General features: G+C 45.1%; 1 protein-coding gene and 1 long non-coding RNA gene across 3 annotated transcripts; one reads left to right on the top strand and one right to left on the bottom strand.

Annotated features, from left to right (window-relative positions):
• The first annotated feature begins 3126 nt into the window (after positions 1-3126).
• On the top strand, positions 3127-8174 carry LOC307211959. 2 transcript variants are annotated; one of them, XR_013836644.1, is made up of 5 exons: positions 3127-3209; positions 5258-5383; positions 6680-7640; positions 7673-7739; positions 8160-8174. It is a non-coding gene; the product is annotated as an uncharacterized lncRNA (long non-coding RNA). The 2 variants fall into 2 exon arrangements; XR_013836643.1 differs by having other exon boundaries at positions 6680-7739.
• A 4428-nt stretch (positions 8175-12602) lies between these two features.
• On the bottom strand, positions 12603-15082 carry LOC307213701 (uncharacterized protein). The gene is made up of 3 exons (XM_079971782.1): positions 14821-15082; positions 13328-13453; positions 12603-12798 (listed from the first exon to the last, which is right to left on the bottom strand). The coding sequence occupies exons 1-3, from the start codon at positions 15065-15067 to the stop codon at positions 12791-12793; spliced, it is 381 nt and encodes a 126-aa protein (XP_079827908.1). The 5' UTR covers positions 15068-15082; the 3' UTR covers positions 12603-12790.
• Positions 15083-15490: the final 408 nt, after the last annotated feature.

Raw genomic sequence — 15490 nt, forward strand, 5'->3', positions numbered from 1 at the left:
ATGCTTTCACGTTGAAGGGGGTTGGGCTAGATGACCCTTGGGGTCCCTTCCAACTCTACAGTAATATGAAACTACCTGTCAGGAGTGCTTGCAGGAGCCAGGCCCTGTGACTGGTAGGGCCTCGCAGGACTGGGGGCTTCCTGAGTTTGGCCTGGAAGGGCAAGGCACTACTGCACAGGTGATGCTTGACAGAAGACTTGTAGCACCTGGTGGCAAGGGCCGGGAGGGGTATATAAGACCAGCATTTCCCTCTGGCTCTTTGCCTTGGCAACATGCTACCCACCTAGCTGTGCTTTGGCTTCCTGACCCTCAGACTCTTGGCTTCCTAACTCCTGGTTTCTTGATTTGTGGACTCTTGGCCTTCTGACCCCTGGACCGTGGACCCTGGACTGCTGCTTCCTGCTTCCTGACCTCTACTCCGGTCCTGATGTACCAAGCCGAGACTCTGACTGCCCGTAACCCGGACTGTGACACCACTGCTCAGTCAAGATTGATAAAGGCTTAATTCTTCCTTTTCAGTTTAAATGATGTTTGGATCCAATTCACTGGGTATCTCAGAGCTTGGTGCTGATAACAACAAGGTTGGAGGTTTGATCTACTTCTGGGACAGCTGCCATATTCCTGTATTGCAGGGGGTTGGACTAGATGATCCTCAGGGTCCCTTCCAACTCTACAATTCTATGGTTCTAAGACTGTCCCCTCAGAAGTGCATCACATTCAGTTACATGGGACTTATTCCTAAGTAAATATTGGTATTTCACTCTTCCTCAAAGCACTCTATCACCTCTAGTTGTCAGCCGTAATGAACTGGGTATCTATGGGGTGTTAGGGGTGGGGTGATACCTCTGTTGTGAGACACAATTTGCTCCTTCTATGGTAGTTTGTCCACCTTTGGTCCCCCTCAACTGTACTCGGTTCTCACCTGTGGATCCTTGAAGTTGTCAATATGTGCCGCCCCAGGATATGGCTTCGACTGGGTGGCCAAAGCAGGTGTCACTGTATCCGATGGGTCTCAAACCCTTGGTGAGATTGGGATTTCCCCTGAATGTGAAGACAGGCTCTGGAAGATTGAGTGGACAAGACCAATAGTGGGTCCAATGGTCAAGAAGGCGGTTTCTGCATGTGCTGTAGAGGGAATTGAGCGGGGAGAAGGGGCTCATGAACCTGGGAAGGCAGCCCATGTAAGAGAAGCAAAACTCTGATCCTAAACCTCCACTGCCTTGTAGGATACCTTAGGGAGAAGAAAAGGCTAAAGAGTAAACTCAACACAAATCCAAGTGAAGTCCCTAAGATGGTTGGGTGGTGCCTTGTACTCCTCCTTCCAGCAACTCCTGCAGCCAAACAGGTACCAAACATATTGCTCAGCCAGTGGCGTAGCGTGGGGGGTGCAGGGGGGGCCGGCCGCACCGGGCGCAACATCTGGGGGTTAGGGTTAGGGGGCGCAAATCCACGGGTTAGGGGGCGCAAATTACTTGCCTTGCCCCGGACGCTGACAACCCATGCTACGCCACTGTGCTCAGCAAGGCCATAAAGATAATTAACAGCAGAAAGAATTTATTCCTATATATAGGATTGTTAAGGGGCTGTGACGAATCTCACAGAAGTCAAACTGGTGCCAAACATATTGCTCAGCAAGGCAACCCAGCTAGATGGGCAGGGTATAACAGCAACCACCACCACCACCACTTTATTATTTATGCCCTGCCTATCTGGGTGGGTTGCCCCAGCCACTATTTTTATTATTAATAAAATATTCCTATGTACAGGATTTGTAATGGGCTGTGTTCCACTGCATTTGAATTTCCACCCTTGATAAGAGTGCAATATGGTGTTTGAGATTACTTCATACTTAATGGCCGATTTATCTTTGACGTTGCCTCCAAATATATTGGCCCTTTCATCAGAATTGCAGCATTTATTTAACTTAACCATCTTCCTTAAACAATCCCTGGCTCCCCATCCCTTGTCCTGTTTCCACACCATCACATTGCAGACACACCCTGATCACAGTCTATTAGTCGTTATATGGGTAACTGAAGAGATTTGCCTTGTTTCTCTGTTATCGTACCTTTTCCAGGTTAAACAGAATCCAATCTTTCAAATATTTATTCTTAGGGGTTTTCCTCACCAACCTGGCCATAATTCTCCAGTCAGCCTCCTCCTTTTCAATGCGGTGCCCAGAGCCAGATCCAGGACCCAGGTTGTGTAGGGGGGAAAGTGTACAATTTGTATAGAACAAAGTGAATCTATATAAATCATTCATGATTTGGATACTATGCTTCTGTTACTTCAGCCTAAGATTAGACTATTTTAGCCGGCAATTGCTGGCACCTGTTTAGCTTCTAATGAGCTAAGACAATTAAAATTCTCCCCTGGGCTGCTGCTAATGCAAGTTTTCCGGATCTTGTCCCATCCCCCCACTTTGTACTGAAAAGCAGAATTTCAACGCTTCTCGTTGGCTGGATCTAGGCCATAGCTGTCAACGTTTCCCCTTTTTAAAGGGAAATTCGCTTATTCCGAATAGGATTCCTTGCAAGAAAAGGGAAAAGTTGACAGCAATGATCTAGGCATGTGAAAGAAGCATTTCAGTTAAACGAGTTGTAAACTCTATAAAGGGAAATCACATTTTCACAGTGTTATAAAGCACCTTCTCTTTATGAATGTTGCTGAGTGCCTTGATTCCGCATGTGTCGCAGCTCCTGTTGAATATTGCTTTGCAGATTATCGCAAGGATGTGTCAGCTGACTGATGGAGAGATGAACAAACAAATGGAGAGCAAAGGGGATTTTAGCAACAGCAACAGTGCAAATAGGAAGATTGCAACACTGAACAGATTGGCCAACAGGTTGGTGGCAACATCAAAGAGAACTGTGTTGCTAAGGGTAAAGTAATCTCAAATGCCACGTTCACCCTTATCTAGAGAGCTACTTCAAAGACAATGAAACCTGTCCCATTAGGGTAGCCTTCTTGGCTTCCCACCTGCATATATAGGTACAAACTCTGTGAAGGCATCACCATTGCTAGTTCATCCTTGCGACTCTTTTCAGTGGCACACAACTAATCTTAGAAGAACCATGAAGTTCATCTGTCTTTTCTTTGCTGTGGTCTTCCTTGGCAGAGCCTAGGCTGATGAAGAGCAAGACTTGAGTGGTCCTCAGGACCAAAACACAGCTTGCCAGCTGGTTATGATGAAGCTTTGAAGAATGAAGGTAATTGTAGTATACATAGGAGATTGCAACAATGGAGGTCTTCACTCTTCCATTGGACTCAATTAGATCATGCACTGATGGCAATGTTTTCAGTGGTGATCAGTAGGCTGTACATGCTCTTAGGCATGGTCATCTCACACATTACATAAAGGTAAAGGTAAAGGGACCCCTGACCATTAGGTCCAGTCGTGGCCGACTCTGGGTTTGCGGCGCTCATCTCGCTTTATTGGCTGAGGGAGCCAGCATTCAGCTTCCGGGTCATGTAGCCGGCATGACTAGGCCACTTCTGGCGAACCAGAGCAGCACACGTAAACGCCATTTAACTTCCCGCCAGAGCGGTACCTATTTATCTACTTGCACTTTGATGTGCTTTTGAACTGCTAGGTGGGCAGGAGCAGGGACCGAGCAACGGGAGCTCACCCTGTCGCGGGGATTCAAACCGCCAACCTTCTGATTAGCAAGTCCTAGGCTCTGTTGTTTAACCCACAGCACCACCCGCGTCCCCACACATTACATAGACACCCACAAATATGTTCCTGAAAAATGCTGAGTTAGACCCAAGTAGTTTACCTCCTTTTCTTCAGTGTTGGAAATTTCTAGCTGGGCCTGCTAGGATTGGAGATGGACAGCCTCCCTGATTTTGATTTGAGAGAAAGCAAAAAGTCCAAGAAGGAACTTAAGGTTTCAAATAAGAAGCCCAAACAACGAAACATGTAAGTAAGTCCTGATTCTGGTTGAGCTGGTGGTGGCTTCTCAGCACAAGGAGGAAACAAGGGAACTGCTGAAGGAGCAGGCTGGTTTGCTCCTGAGCCTAGCCTAGTCCAGCAGAGAGATCTCCTGGTCTGCAGCTGCTCCTGTTGCCTTATCTCCTGCTTGGGAAGTGCTGAGCACAGGACTTGAAATGAGCATTCTGCAGCCTTCCTAAATGCCAAACAAATAGCTGTTGGATGCCTGGGAAGCCTTGTGCAAGAGAATTTGACTTGATGCCATTATGAGCATTATGCTGAACATGAATCATGATACCAACAGGGCAATTATGGGCCCTGGAGTTGGGTCTTCCATGCACACAGAAAACTCCCTGCTGCAAAAAAGCCAGGAAGTGCAGTGTGACTTTGTGTTGTGCGTTTAAATGCATGACACCCACCTTACTTTTGACATGCCTTCCCCTCCACATGCAAGTGATGCAGACAGGCAGCATGGTGCAGTGGTCAGAGTGTTGGGTTCAAATCTGCACTCAGTCATGCATCTCGTTGGGTGACCTTGGGCCAGTCACTACAGTCATACCTCGAGTTGAATGCGCTTCGGGTTGAGCGCATTCGAGTTGCACTCCGTGGCAACCCAGAAGTAACGGAGCGTGTTACTTCTGGGTTTCACCGCTCACACATGCACAGACGCTCAAAATGACGTCACATGCATGCGCGGTAGTGGCAAAATGCGGCCCACGCATGCGCAGATGCACCGTCACACCGTCGCGTCTTGCGTTTCATTTGGGATGCGAACAGGGCTCCAGAACGGATCCCGTTCGCATCACGAGCTACCACTGTATTTTCTTTTCACTGTAGCCAACCTCACAGGTTTGTTGTGAGGATAAAAGAGGGGGAACCATTTACGCTACCTTGAGCTCCTTGGGATGAAAATGGGGGACAGAAATGCTATAGTGAATAATGGGGCTTGGGGGTTAAGTAGCCTTTCCCCTGCTTGCTTCTGTCTTCCCCCACCTTCCATCCAACCAACCAACCAACCAACCAACCAACCATCCAGGCAACTGCTTGCTAAGGAGAAATGAAAGCCAGAGAAATCAGAAAGGCAAAGTGTGATGAATGAGTAGCTGGCCACTCAATGGGGACTTGTTATTACAGATTCTGTTTGTTTCATGATGACTAGCAATGAGAAAGGGCTCCATTCACCAAAATTTCCTATTCATCCCCAAAACAGATGCTCGCTACCAGTGTTATGCATAAAGATAACATCATTTCATTTCATCTCTGCTTTGTGCTATACTTCCGTGTAACAGGTTCCATGCAATCGGACTGTTTTTCTCTGTACAGGAAACATGCAACGGAGGAATGGTACTGGTCAATGTAAGAGTGGTGGCCATAAATACTTTTTTGGCATCTGCCCTTGTGGATCTGTGCCCCCTGGAAAATGCAGTTCTTTCAAGAGCTGCTGTAAAGGTGAAGTCTGCGTTCCTCATTAAGACACCTTGTTCTTATTAGTAGATGTTTATTACTGCAAAAATGGGGGTCATAGGTCACCTGCCTGCACACAGAATCATAGAATTGTAAAACTGGAAGGGACCCCAATTGCCCTTTAGTTCAAGTCCTTGCAGTGCAGGAATCTCAGCTAAAGCATTCCATTCAGAAGTTAAATGGATGGCAACCAGATATTTTGGGTTGTGCTTCCCAACGGTGAATGGTGCCCATTAGGGCTGGTAAGGAGGAAAGCAAAGAGACCTATAGTATCGTACTTCCCTCTAGTAGATGCAGCAGAAATCACAGATCAGACAAGGACAAGAGGACTTGAAGAACCCTGCCCCAAAGGGGAACTAGAGAGTTCCATAAAATTCTTTCATGTGGTCAGAAGCTGGACCTTTCGATAGCTCTGTCTTGCTTCATTTCTTCCCCCCACTTCCTGGGTATTATCCTTATACGGGAAGTGTTAAGAGAAACACAACAAGTTTTGCTTTGTCTTCAAAATTTTGAAAACATGTTCATCTCTGAAGTTTCTTGAAGTGCCTCACTTTGGGGCAATCCTACGAGATCCCACTTTCATTCTGGGATGGAAGACTGGGGCAAGCGTAACCCAAGGAGTCTGCCCATAAGAACAGCTACACACATTTTAGGATAGTTCCATAGGACCACATGGGAGAAGGGGTGTGACAAATTTGCTCCCCCTGGAGGGGTGTATGGCATTGTTTTTTCTCGTGTGTGTGTGTGTGTGTGTTTGTATGGTTTATAAAGAAAAATGCAAAGATGGTTGTCTTTTTTTGTCAAAACAAAAATATTACCGGTAGAGGCAAGAAAGAAAAAAAGTATTGCATAAAATACGGGGGCAACGCATGTCTAAGTATGCACATGTTAATGAAAATGGCATGCAATAGATACCATATTGTGTAAAACTGCTTTGAAAAAAGTCTGTCTTTGCTTGCAAGTATGTGTTTATAAGGAGAAAGTTGATGAATTTTCATGAGGACTTTTTAAAAAATAAAATTTTCAAACTAGTATAGAAAAGTGGTAAATGGAACTTTAATTTTTGCAGGGGGGTGGAAAGTGAGGACATGAGACAAACGAAAAAAAGAAGAAGATGCTAAATGCATGGAGATGAAATATATCATGCTTTAATTTGGAAAACGTTTATTTATTACAGAAAAGTGTTACGTATGTTAAAGTGAGCTAACACTAAGCTAAGCCAAAAAAGGGCGAGATACCTGAAAAGCACATTAAAATCTCTTGCCTTTTTCCCCTCTGTAGAAATTCCCCTCCCAAGTAATCCCATCGTATGCAGTTCTATGGGGGGGGAGATGCCGTCACAAGTGCGGTCGCTCTGAGAAGTCTGTTGGACGATGCTTTGCAACTATGTCCTGCTGTGTGCGTTTTCAGTAGAGAGCATGCGCGCGAGAGAGGCAAGAAAGACCAACAGCATATGATCGGAACACAGGAAGAAACAGATCAAGATGAATTAATGCTGAATCATTCCTTTTCAATTAAAATTGAGTCTGCATCCAATTCATTCTTCCTCAAGGCACTCAATTACTACTAGTTATCACTACCACTGAACTACCACTGCTGTTCTAACTACTACTACAAACTCTCCCAGTGCCCCGAGTTATCTGAAAATGTCTCAGTTTCCTTGATTTCTTAATTTTATTTTATTTATTTTATTTCTATGCAACTTTTCATCCTCATGAATCTCAAAGCAGCTTCCAAAGAGCAAATAACTGAATAGAACATCACAAATCATATAGAATGATGAACAAATCAGTAAAACACTATTAACAAAATAACAACAACAAAAATCAAAGCAGCATAATCACAACAGAAGTCATATTATGGGATTCACAAAGTACTACAGCATTCACAATCTATACAACAATCTTAACAGCATTAACAAAATAGCAAAAAAAAAAAAAAAATAAACTAAGCCCTTTTGAATTCATACACAAACTCTTCTCAACCCTCATGACTTCAGCTCATTAAAATACACATCAACATCTTGCCCATGGCAGGAACTCCTTTCTGAAGGTTTATTGGGTTGGATGTGGGGCAGCACAGGGGAAACCAACCACCGTCTGATGACAGACAAGGTTTCTCCTCCCTCCCAGTTCTTTCTCTGGAAACAGCTCCCTTATGAAGGCTCCTAGGAGTGGGTGCTGTTGACAGTTCCTGGCTATCTGCCCAGGAAATCAGAAATGCAGAGAGAAAGAGCTTTTCAGTTCTTTTATTTGTCCACAGGAATGCAAGAAGACACAGGGAAAACACCTTACAATCAAGCCAACATTGCTCGGAATAACGCTCCACTGGCCCCCTGGCTGTTTTGTTGTTGTTGTTATTGTTGTTTAGTTGTTAGTCATGTCTGACTCTTCATGACCCCATGGACCAGAGCATGCCAGGCACTCCCGTCTTCCACTGCCTCCCACAGTTTGGTCAAACTCATGCTGGCAGCTTCGAGAACACTGTCCAACCATCTCGTCCTCTGCCGTCCCCTTCTCCTTGTGCCCTCCATCTTTCCCAGCATCAGGGTCTTTTCCAGGGAGTCTTCTCTTCTCACAAGGTGGCCAAAGTCTTGGAGCCTCAGCTTCAGGATCTGTCCTTCCAGTGAGCACCCAGGGCTGATTTCCTTAAGAATGGAGAGGTTTGATCTTCTTGCAGTCCACGGGACTCTCAAGAGTCTTCTTATGGAGCTGGAGGAAGCTGAGGCTCCAATACTTTGGCCACCTCATGAGAAGAGAAGACTCCCTGGAAGTAATTAGACCCCTCCTGCTGCTTATGGTGGCTGCTAAGGGCAAACCGCCTTTGGGCTCCTTGTTCTGCGACATGCAGAGCATGTCTAGTTCTCAGGGAAGGACGGGGGCTCTGGAAAACTCTCCAGAGAGGGCGAGTCACTTGGCTGCTGCATGGATCTGAATCCTGCCTCTGTGCACTGCTCCAGTCCTTCATCACCCATTATTTCCCAACTCCTCCCTCTCTCCTGGGGTGCGACCTGTCTCAAACCACCAGTCCAACACATTATTCTCTCCCCCTTTGCCCTCACTGGAATGCTTCTGCAGTCTCCGCCTCTTGTCATCAGCAGTCCAGTCCCTGACAGGTGGAGGATGAGGCAAGGCAGGTGGAAGCAGATATTGCCTGATGGACAGCACCAAGTCTTTCCCCCCTCACAGTACTCCCTCTTGTTATTATCCCAAGGAAAAAGGGTGCCCCAAGTTCTCTTCTAGGGGTGTTTTATTTTGGGGTGGGGAGGAGTAGCATCTTTTCAGTTTTTTAAAAAAGTATTTCTGTACCACTGTACCATAAAATACAGGGTAGGACTCAACCCAATGCCTTCAAAAGGAGATTCTGACCGAACATCAGTAAGGGCTGTTTGTTTTTTGTTTTTTTTTTATAAATGTTTATTAGAATTTTTAAATACAAATGCAAAAATAATCAACAATATAACATATATCATGACATATTTTCAAAACCTCTTTGGACTCCCTCACATCTCCCGCTCCCACTTTGTTGTTGTTTAGTCGTTTAGTCGTGTCCAACTCTTCGTGACCCCATGGACCAGAGAACGCCAGGCACTCCTGTCCTCCACTGCCCCCCACAGCTTGATCAGACTCATGCTGGTAACCTCGAAAACACTATCCAACCATCTCGTCCTCTGTCGCCCCCTTCTCCTTGTGCCCTCCATCTTTCCCAACATCAGGGTCTTCTCCAGGGAGTCTTCTCTTCTCATGAGGTGGCCAAAGTACTGGAGCCTCAGCTTCACAATCTGTCCTTCCAGTGAGCACTCAGGGCTGATTTCCTTCAGAATGGAGAGGTTTGATCTTCTTGCAGTCCATGGGACTCTCAAGAGTCTTCTTCAGCACCATAATTCAAAAGCATCAATTCTTCGGCGATCAGCCTTCTTTATGGTCCAGCTCTCACTTCCATACATCACTACTGGGAAAACCAAATTTTAACCAGCAAATTATCATCTTATTTATATTCCTAGGTCCCATTCTTTTAAACATAATCTAAACGTTCTCCAAGTGGTTTATATTTTCCTCGATCTACTTATCGTCCTAATTCCATCTAATTTAGTGGTGGTCAATTATTTATGATCTAGCATCCTTCTTAACATTCAACCAAATTACAATGCTTTTAAAAATAAATCTTAAATTTCTTCCAGTCTTCTTCAACCTTCTCTTCTCCCAGGTCTCGGATTCTGCCAGTCATCTCGGCTAGTTCCATATAGTCTATCAGCTGCATCTGCCACTCTTCCAGTGTGGGTAGATCTTGGGTTTTCCAGTGCTTAGCGATAAGTATCCTTGCTGCTGTTGTTGCATACATAAAAAATGTTTGGTCCTTCCTTAACACCTTCTGGCCGACAATACCCAAAAGGAAGGCCTCTGGTTTCTTAGTGAAGGTATACTTAAATACCTTTTTCAGCTCATTATATATCATTTCCCAGAAAGCCTTCACTCTAGGGCAAGTCCACCAGAGGTGAAAGAATGTTCCTTTATTTTCTTTACATTTCCAACATTTATTATCAGACAAATGGTATATTTTGGCAAGTTTAACTGGGGTCATGTACCATCTATATATCATTTTCATTACATTTTCCTTCAAAGCATTACATGCAGTGAAGTTCAACCCAATGGTCCACAACCTTTCCCAGTCCTCAAACATAATGTTGTGCCCAATGTCCTGTGCCCACTTTATCATAACCGATTTAACCATTTCATCTTGTGTATTCCATTTTAACAGCAAGTTGTACATTCTTGAGAGTATCTTAGTCTTAGGTTCTAACAGTTCTGTTTCCAATTTCGATTTCTCCACCCGGAACCCTAACTTTTTGTCATTTTTAAAAACTTCCTTAATCTGAGCGTAATGTAACCAGTCTCGCACTTTGTCTTTAATTTTCTCCAAACTCTGCAATTCAGTAAGGGCTGTTTGACAGTGGAATGGTCTCTCTCAGGAGACAATGGACTCTCCTTCCTTGGAGGTTTTCATGCAGTGGCTGGATGGCCATCAGTCATGGATGCTTTCACATTGAAGCTACAGGGAACCAGGCAGAGGGCCTTCTTAGTAGTGGCACCTGCCCTATGGAACGTCCTCCCATCAGATGTCAAAGAGAACAGCAACTACAGTCATACCTTGTGTTGCGTTTGCTTCAGGTTGAGCATTTTCAGGTTGCATCCCACAGTGACCCAGAAGTACCAGAAAGGGTTACTTCTGGATTTCGCCGCTCACGCATGTGCATGCGCAGATGCTCAAAATGACATCACGCACATGCGCAGAAGCGGCAAATAGCGACCTGCAGACGTGCAGACGTGGGTTGCGTTCTGCTCATGTTGTGAACGGGGCTCCGGAATGGATCCCTTTCGCAACCAGAGGTACCACTATAGCAGACTTTTAAAAGACAAGTGAAGGCAGCCCTGTTTAGGGAAGCTTTTAATGTTTGATGCATTACTGTGTTTTAATATTTTGTTGGAAGCTGCCCAGAGTGGCTGGGGAAGCCCAGCCAGATGGGCGGGGTATAAATATATTATTATTATTATTATTATTATTATTATTATTATTATTATTATTATTATTTCAATATCTTAGACATAAGTTGCCTTGAGACGGTGGTTTAGAAGGCAATTAGTAAGTCTAATATTAGAATACTAGAATAAATCCCACTGGGGATTGCTCCCTGATAAATGGGTACAGGATTGAATGGCAGCCCTAAAAAACCTATATTCCAAGCTGGATCTCTTGTATCTTTTTGGAAGAAAGGCACGCCGCGTTCAGCAGTGATTATTCCTGCTGGGTGCTGCAGTAAGAGTGTAGGTAAGAGGTAACCCATGTTGTTACCTTCAAGGAGGGGTCTCTCTAATTTGCTTGCTCAAGCACACAAAGTGGGGGGGAACTGAACGCCCTTGCCAGAGATGGAAAACACACACTCTTTCAATGTGTGCTGGAGTTTGCACTCCTCTTTAGCAGCTGCTGCTGCGCTGGGGCGAGTAGAGTCCTCCGCTTAACTTGTGTCCGAGTGCAAGCGCCTCGTATGGGCCTCAGGGTGTGTGTGCAAAACGAAGCCACAACCTCCAGGGCGCGTGTTTTCCCTTGGGGAGCCTCCGCTGTGGGTGGGGAGGGTGCAGCGCTATGCACCCGCTCAGAAGCACGCTGCTACGTTGAGAGTTCCGAGCAGCCGCCTTCCGCCTCCTCCTGCTGCTAGGCTCGTTCCTGCTCATACTTGCGTGGGGATGTCTCAGCTGGGAAGTAGTTTGAGAACAAAGCTGTTAAAAAACCGAGGTACCACTGTATTGCTCCACTCTCTCTCTCCACATGGATGCGCCAACCACCCTTTCTAAACTAAAACCTTGGTAAAGGTAAAGGGACCCCTGACCATTAGGTCCAGTCGTGATCGACTCTGGGGTTGCGGTGCTCATCACACTTTATTGGCCTAGGGAGCCGGTGTACAGCTTCCGGGTTACGTGGCCAGCATGACTAAGCCACTTCTGGCGAACCAGAGCAGCACATGGAAATGTCATTTACCTTCCCACCAGAGCGGTGCCTATTTATCTACTTGCACTTTGACGTGCTTTTGAACTGCTAGGTTGGCAGAAGCAGGGACCGAGCAATGGGAGCTCATTCGAACCGCCAACCTTCTGATCAGCAAGCCCTAGGCTCTGTGGGTTTAACCCACAGTGCCACCCGTGTCCCACTTGGTGTTCAGGCTAAATTGCTGTGTTGGCACTTTGCAATGAATAAGGGGGTTTTGGGTTGCAGTTTGGGCACTCAGTCTCTAAAAAGTTTGCCATCACTGACCTATGGAGTCCTAGGGGGTTGGACTAGATGACCCCAGGGTCCCTTCCTCCTCTACAATTCTATGATTCTAAGTGGGCCAATCTCTCAAGGGGATTCAGCCAGGCTTAAATAGACATATTTCCAAAGAACTTTGAATTCCTCCCTCCCTCCATATGTAATATGGACTTTTTTAGTTGCCTGCTTCAGGGAGCTGAGCACTAATTTTGTGGGGAGCCAGGAACCGGCCCAGAGATTCTGATATTTTGCCAACATCATACTATTGGGATTTCTTGTTCTGGAGTGGTGTTTTGATTGGTTAGTTGGCTTTTAGTCTGGCCAGAAGCATGCATAACTAGATCTCTTAGGGTAATGAGTTGTTTTTTTATGAAGGAATAAGAAAGCACATTTGCTAAAAGTATTTCTGTTGATTGTTTATTTGTAGTAGTAACAGCTGAAAGGAAGGAAGAGATTCTTGACTTAGCAAGGATAGACTCGCACCATGCCAGATTCCTTGGAGCCCAAATTAACAGAGATGATTACTTGATATTAAATTTCTTCCGCGGATGATCAAACAATGGCCCAGCTTTGAAATCCCTCTCAGTTACTTCATTTTGCTAAAGAAAAGGGGAAGAAGAGGTGGTTTAGTCATGATCACACATATTGAGAATACGGTCATATCTCTACTTATGTATCCCTCTGGATACGGAATATTTGGGTTACGGCCATGGCCTGTATACTTCCGAGTTTCGCCACACGTGCTTGCACAGAAGCACGCCTCTATTTACATAATTTTGGGGGTGCGAACGGACCCCTGGAACGAATTAAGTTCGTATCTGGAGGGTCCACTGTATATAGTGTTACATATATGTGCTGGATCAGTTCCAGCAGTCATGCTCATGGCAGGCCCATTGAAATCAATGGGTCTACACCGAATAACATTGGATATCATCGTGCAATTAAATAGCTGCCCTTCACCCAATGGTCAAAGGGTCAATTACACCAACTAACACTCAGAGCTCATCCACACTTGCACTTGTCCCATGCTTAGGAAGAGTGGGTTTGAGAGGTTTTCTGCTAAACATGAGATATCTTAATGGTTTTCTGCTAAACGTGAGATGTCTTAATGAGGAACACAGGCTTCACCTTTACAGCAGAGATACGAAAAGGTGCATTTTCCAATGCGAGTAGTTCCACGAGGGCAGAGGGCTAAAAAGCATCTACCACCAGAACGCCAACATTGCCTTGTACGATCCTTCCGTTGCATGTTTCCTGCACAGAGAAAAACAGTCCTGTTACATGGAACCTGTTACACGGAAGTCTAGAAGCATTCACACAAAGCAGAAAGGATGTTATCTTTATGCATAACACTGGTGGTGAACATTCGTTTTGGGGATGAATGGGATTTTTTTGATGAATGGAAGCCTTTCTTATTGCTAGTCAGCATGAAACAAATAGACTCTGTAATAACAAGTCCCCATTAAGTAGCCAGCTACTCATTCATCACACTTTGCCTTTCTGATTTCTCTAGCTTTTGTTTAGAAGATATCTGAAGGCAGCCCTGTTTAGGGAAGTTTTTAATTTCTGATGTTTTAATGTATTTTTAATCATTTGTTGGAAGCCGCCCAGAGTGGCTGGGAAAACCCAACCAGATGGGAAGGGTATATATATATATATATATATATATATATATATATATATATATTATATGCTCCACAACCTCTTTTCCATCAGACCTAAGAAAGAGCACCCCGTTCCATTGTAACAAGCACAAATGAAACTGATCCACTGCATATCCCCATCACACAGTTCAAACTCTAAGGAAACAAAACCACACAGGGAAGAACACACTAGGTGATATCCTATTTCAGACAATTATCTGAAATATAGCCTTGATAATCAGATATCATCAGTGGCTTCAGCCGTGTTTGAAGGCAGTACATCTTTGACGACCAGATGCAGGGGACAAGCTGGCCACCCCTGCTCGAAATTTCCAGTGCTGGAAAAAAGGAGGTAACTGTTGGAAAATTCCTTTCCACCTTTAGTTACAGACATGGAACTGTTGCATGTCACATGTCTGTTTACATTCCAACACAGTCTGCTGGCAACTTCTGTTGTGTGTATAGCTTTTGCTTTTCTCTGTCTCTCCAAGAAGACAAAGGGAGAGACAACATGTTTCTTTGTCCTGATTTATGATTAATAAATCCGTAGTTGTAGTATGCTTCCACAAGCCTCACACCTATTCTGTGTGCACAGTTCACTCTGCTGACATAGTGTGCCCTGGCTTTGAAGCCCGGGTCGCTGATTTACGTCAGAGCAGAGGTTGATGGGTCTTTGCAGTGGGACGGCTGGAAGGACACGACCCAGCTGGGGCTAACCAGCTGGCCTTGTGACCCTCTGCGTACCGATAACAACTACCTTGGTCTAACTCAGCATTCCTTCCACAATGTATTAGAGAGTTTCAATGTAATGTCCAAGAGGACCATGCCTAAGAGCATGTACAGCCTACTAATCACCATTGAAAATACTATCATTAGCTCATGAGCCAGCCAAGGAGAAGTATTTCTAACTGAGTTCAATGAAAGAGTGAACTCTTCCCAATGAAATGCAGTCCCGCCCACCATGTACGTTACAATCACCTTCATCCTCCAAAGCTTCATCATAACCATCGGGGTTTTCATCCTGAGGACCACTCAGATCTTCCAAAGCCTCTGCCTCTCGCTTCTCTGCTTGGTCCAGATCTGCTTCATCAGACTGGGCAATGCCAAGGAAGACCACAGCAAAGAAAAGACAGATGAACTTCATGGTTCTTCTAAGACTTGTTGTGTGCTGCTGAAAGGAGTCACAAGGATGAACTGGCAGTGGTGATGCCTTCACAGAGTTCATGCCTATATATGCAGGTGGGATGCCAAGATGGCTGCCCTAATGGGATGGATTTCATTGTCTTTGAAGTAGCTCTCTAGAAAAGGGTGTGAAATAAAGATGAATATGGCATTTGAGATTACTTCACACTTTGCAACACAATTCTCTCTGATGTTGCCCCCAATCTGTAGGCCTTTTGTTCAGTGTTGCCATCTTTCCATTTGCACTGTTGCTAATAACCCTCTCGCTCCCCATATGCTTGCCTATTCATCTCCCCACCAGGCAGCTGGCACATCCTTGCCATAATCTATGAAACAATATTTATTGTGATGGTTCTGGGCTCTGAGAGAAAGAGGGGGGTGTTTCTGGACACCATGCTGAAAAGGAAGCTGTCTGGAGTAGGACGGCCAGGTTGGTGAGGGGATCTCCTAATAAGAAATATTGGAA

The sequence above is a fragment of the Podarcis cretensis genome (genome assembly GCF_951804945.1).
Source record: "Podarcis cretensis genome assembly, chromosome: 3".
Taxonomy (NCBI): domain Eukaryota; kingdom Metazoa; phylum Chordata; class Lepidosauria; order Squamata; family Lacertidae; genus Podarcis; species Podarcis cretensis.

Coding starts and splice junctions, on each gene's coding strand:
- LOC307213701 (XM_079971782.1), bottom strand. CDS start 15,067: ATGAACTCTGTGAAGGCATCACCACTGCCAGTTCATCCTTGTGACTCC. Junction 13,454..14,820: donor TGAAGCTTTGGAGGATGAAG/GTGATTGTAACG, acceptor TTCTCTGTGCAG/GAAACATGCAACGGAAGGAT.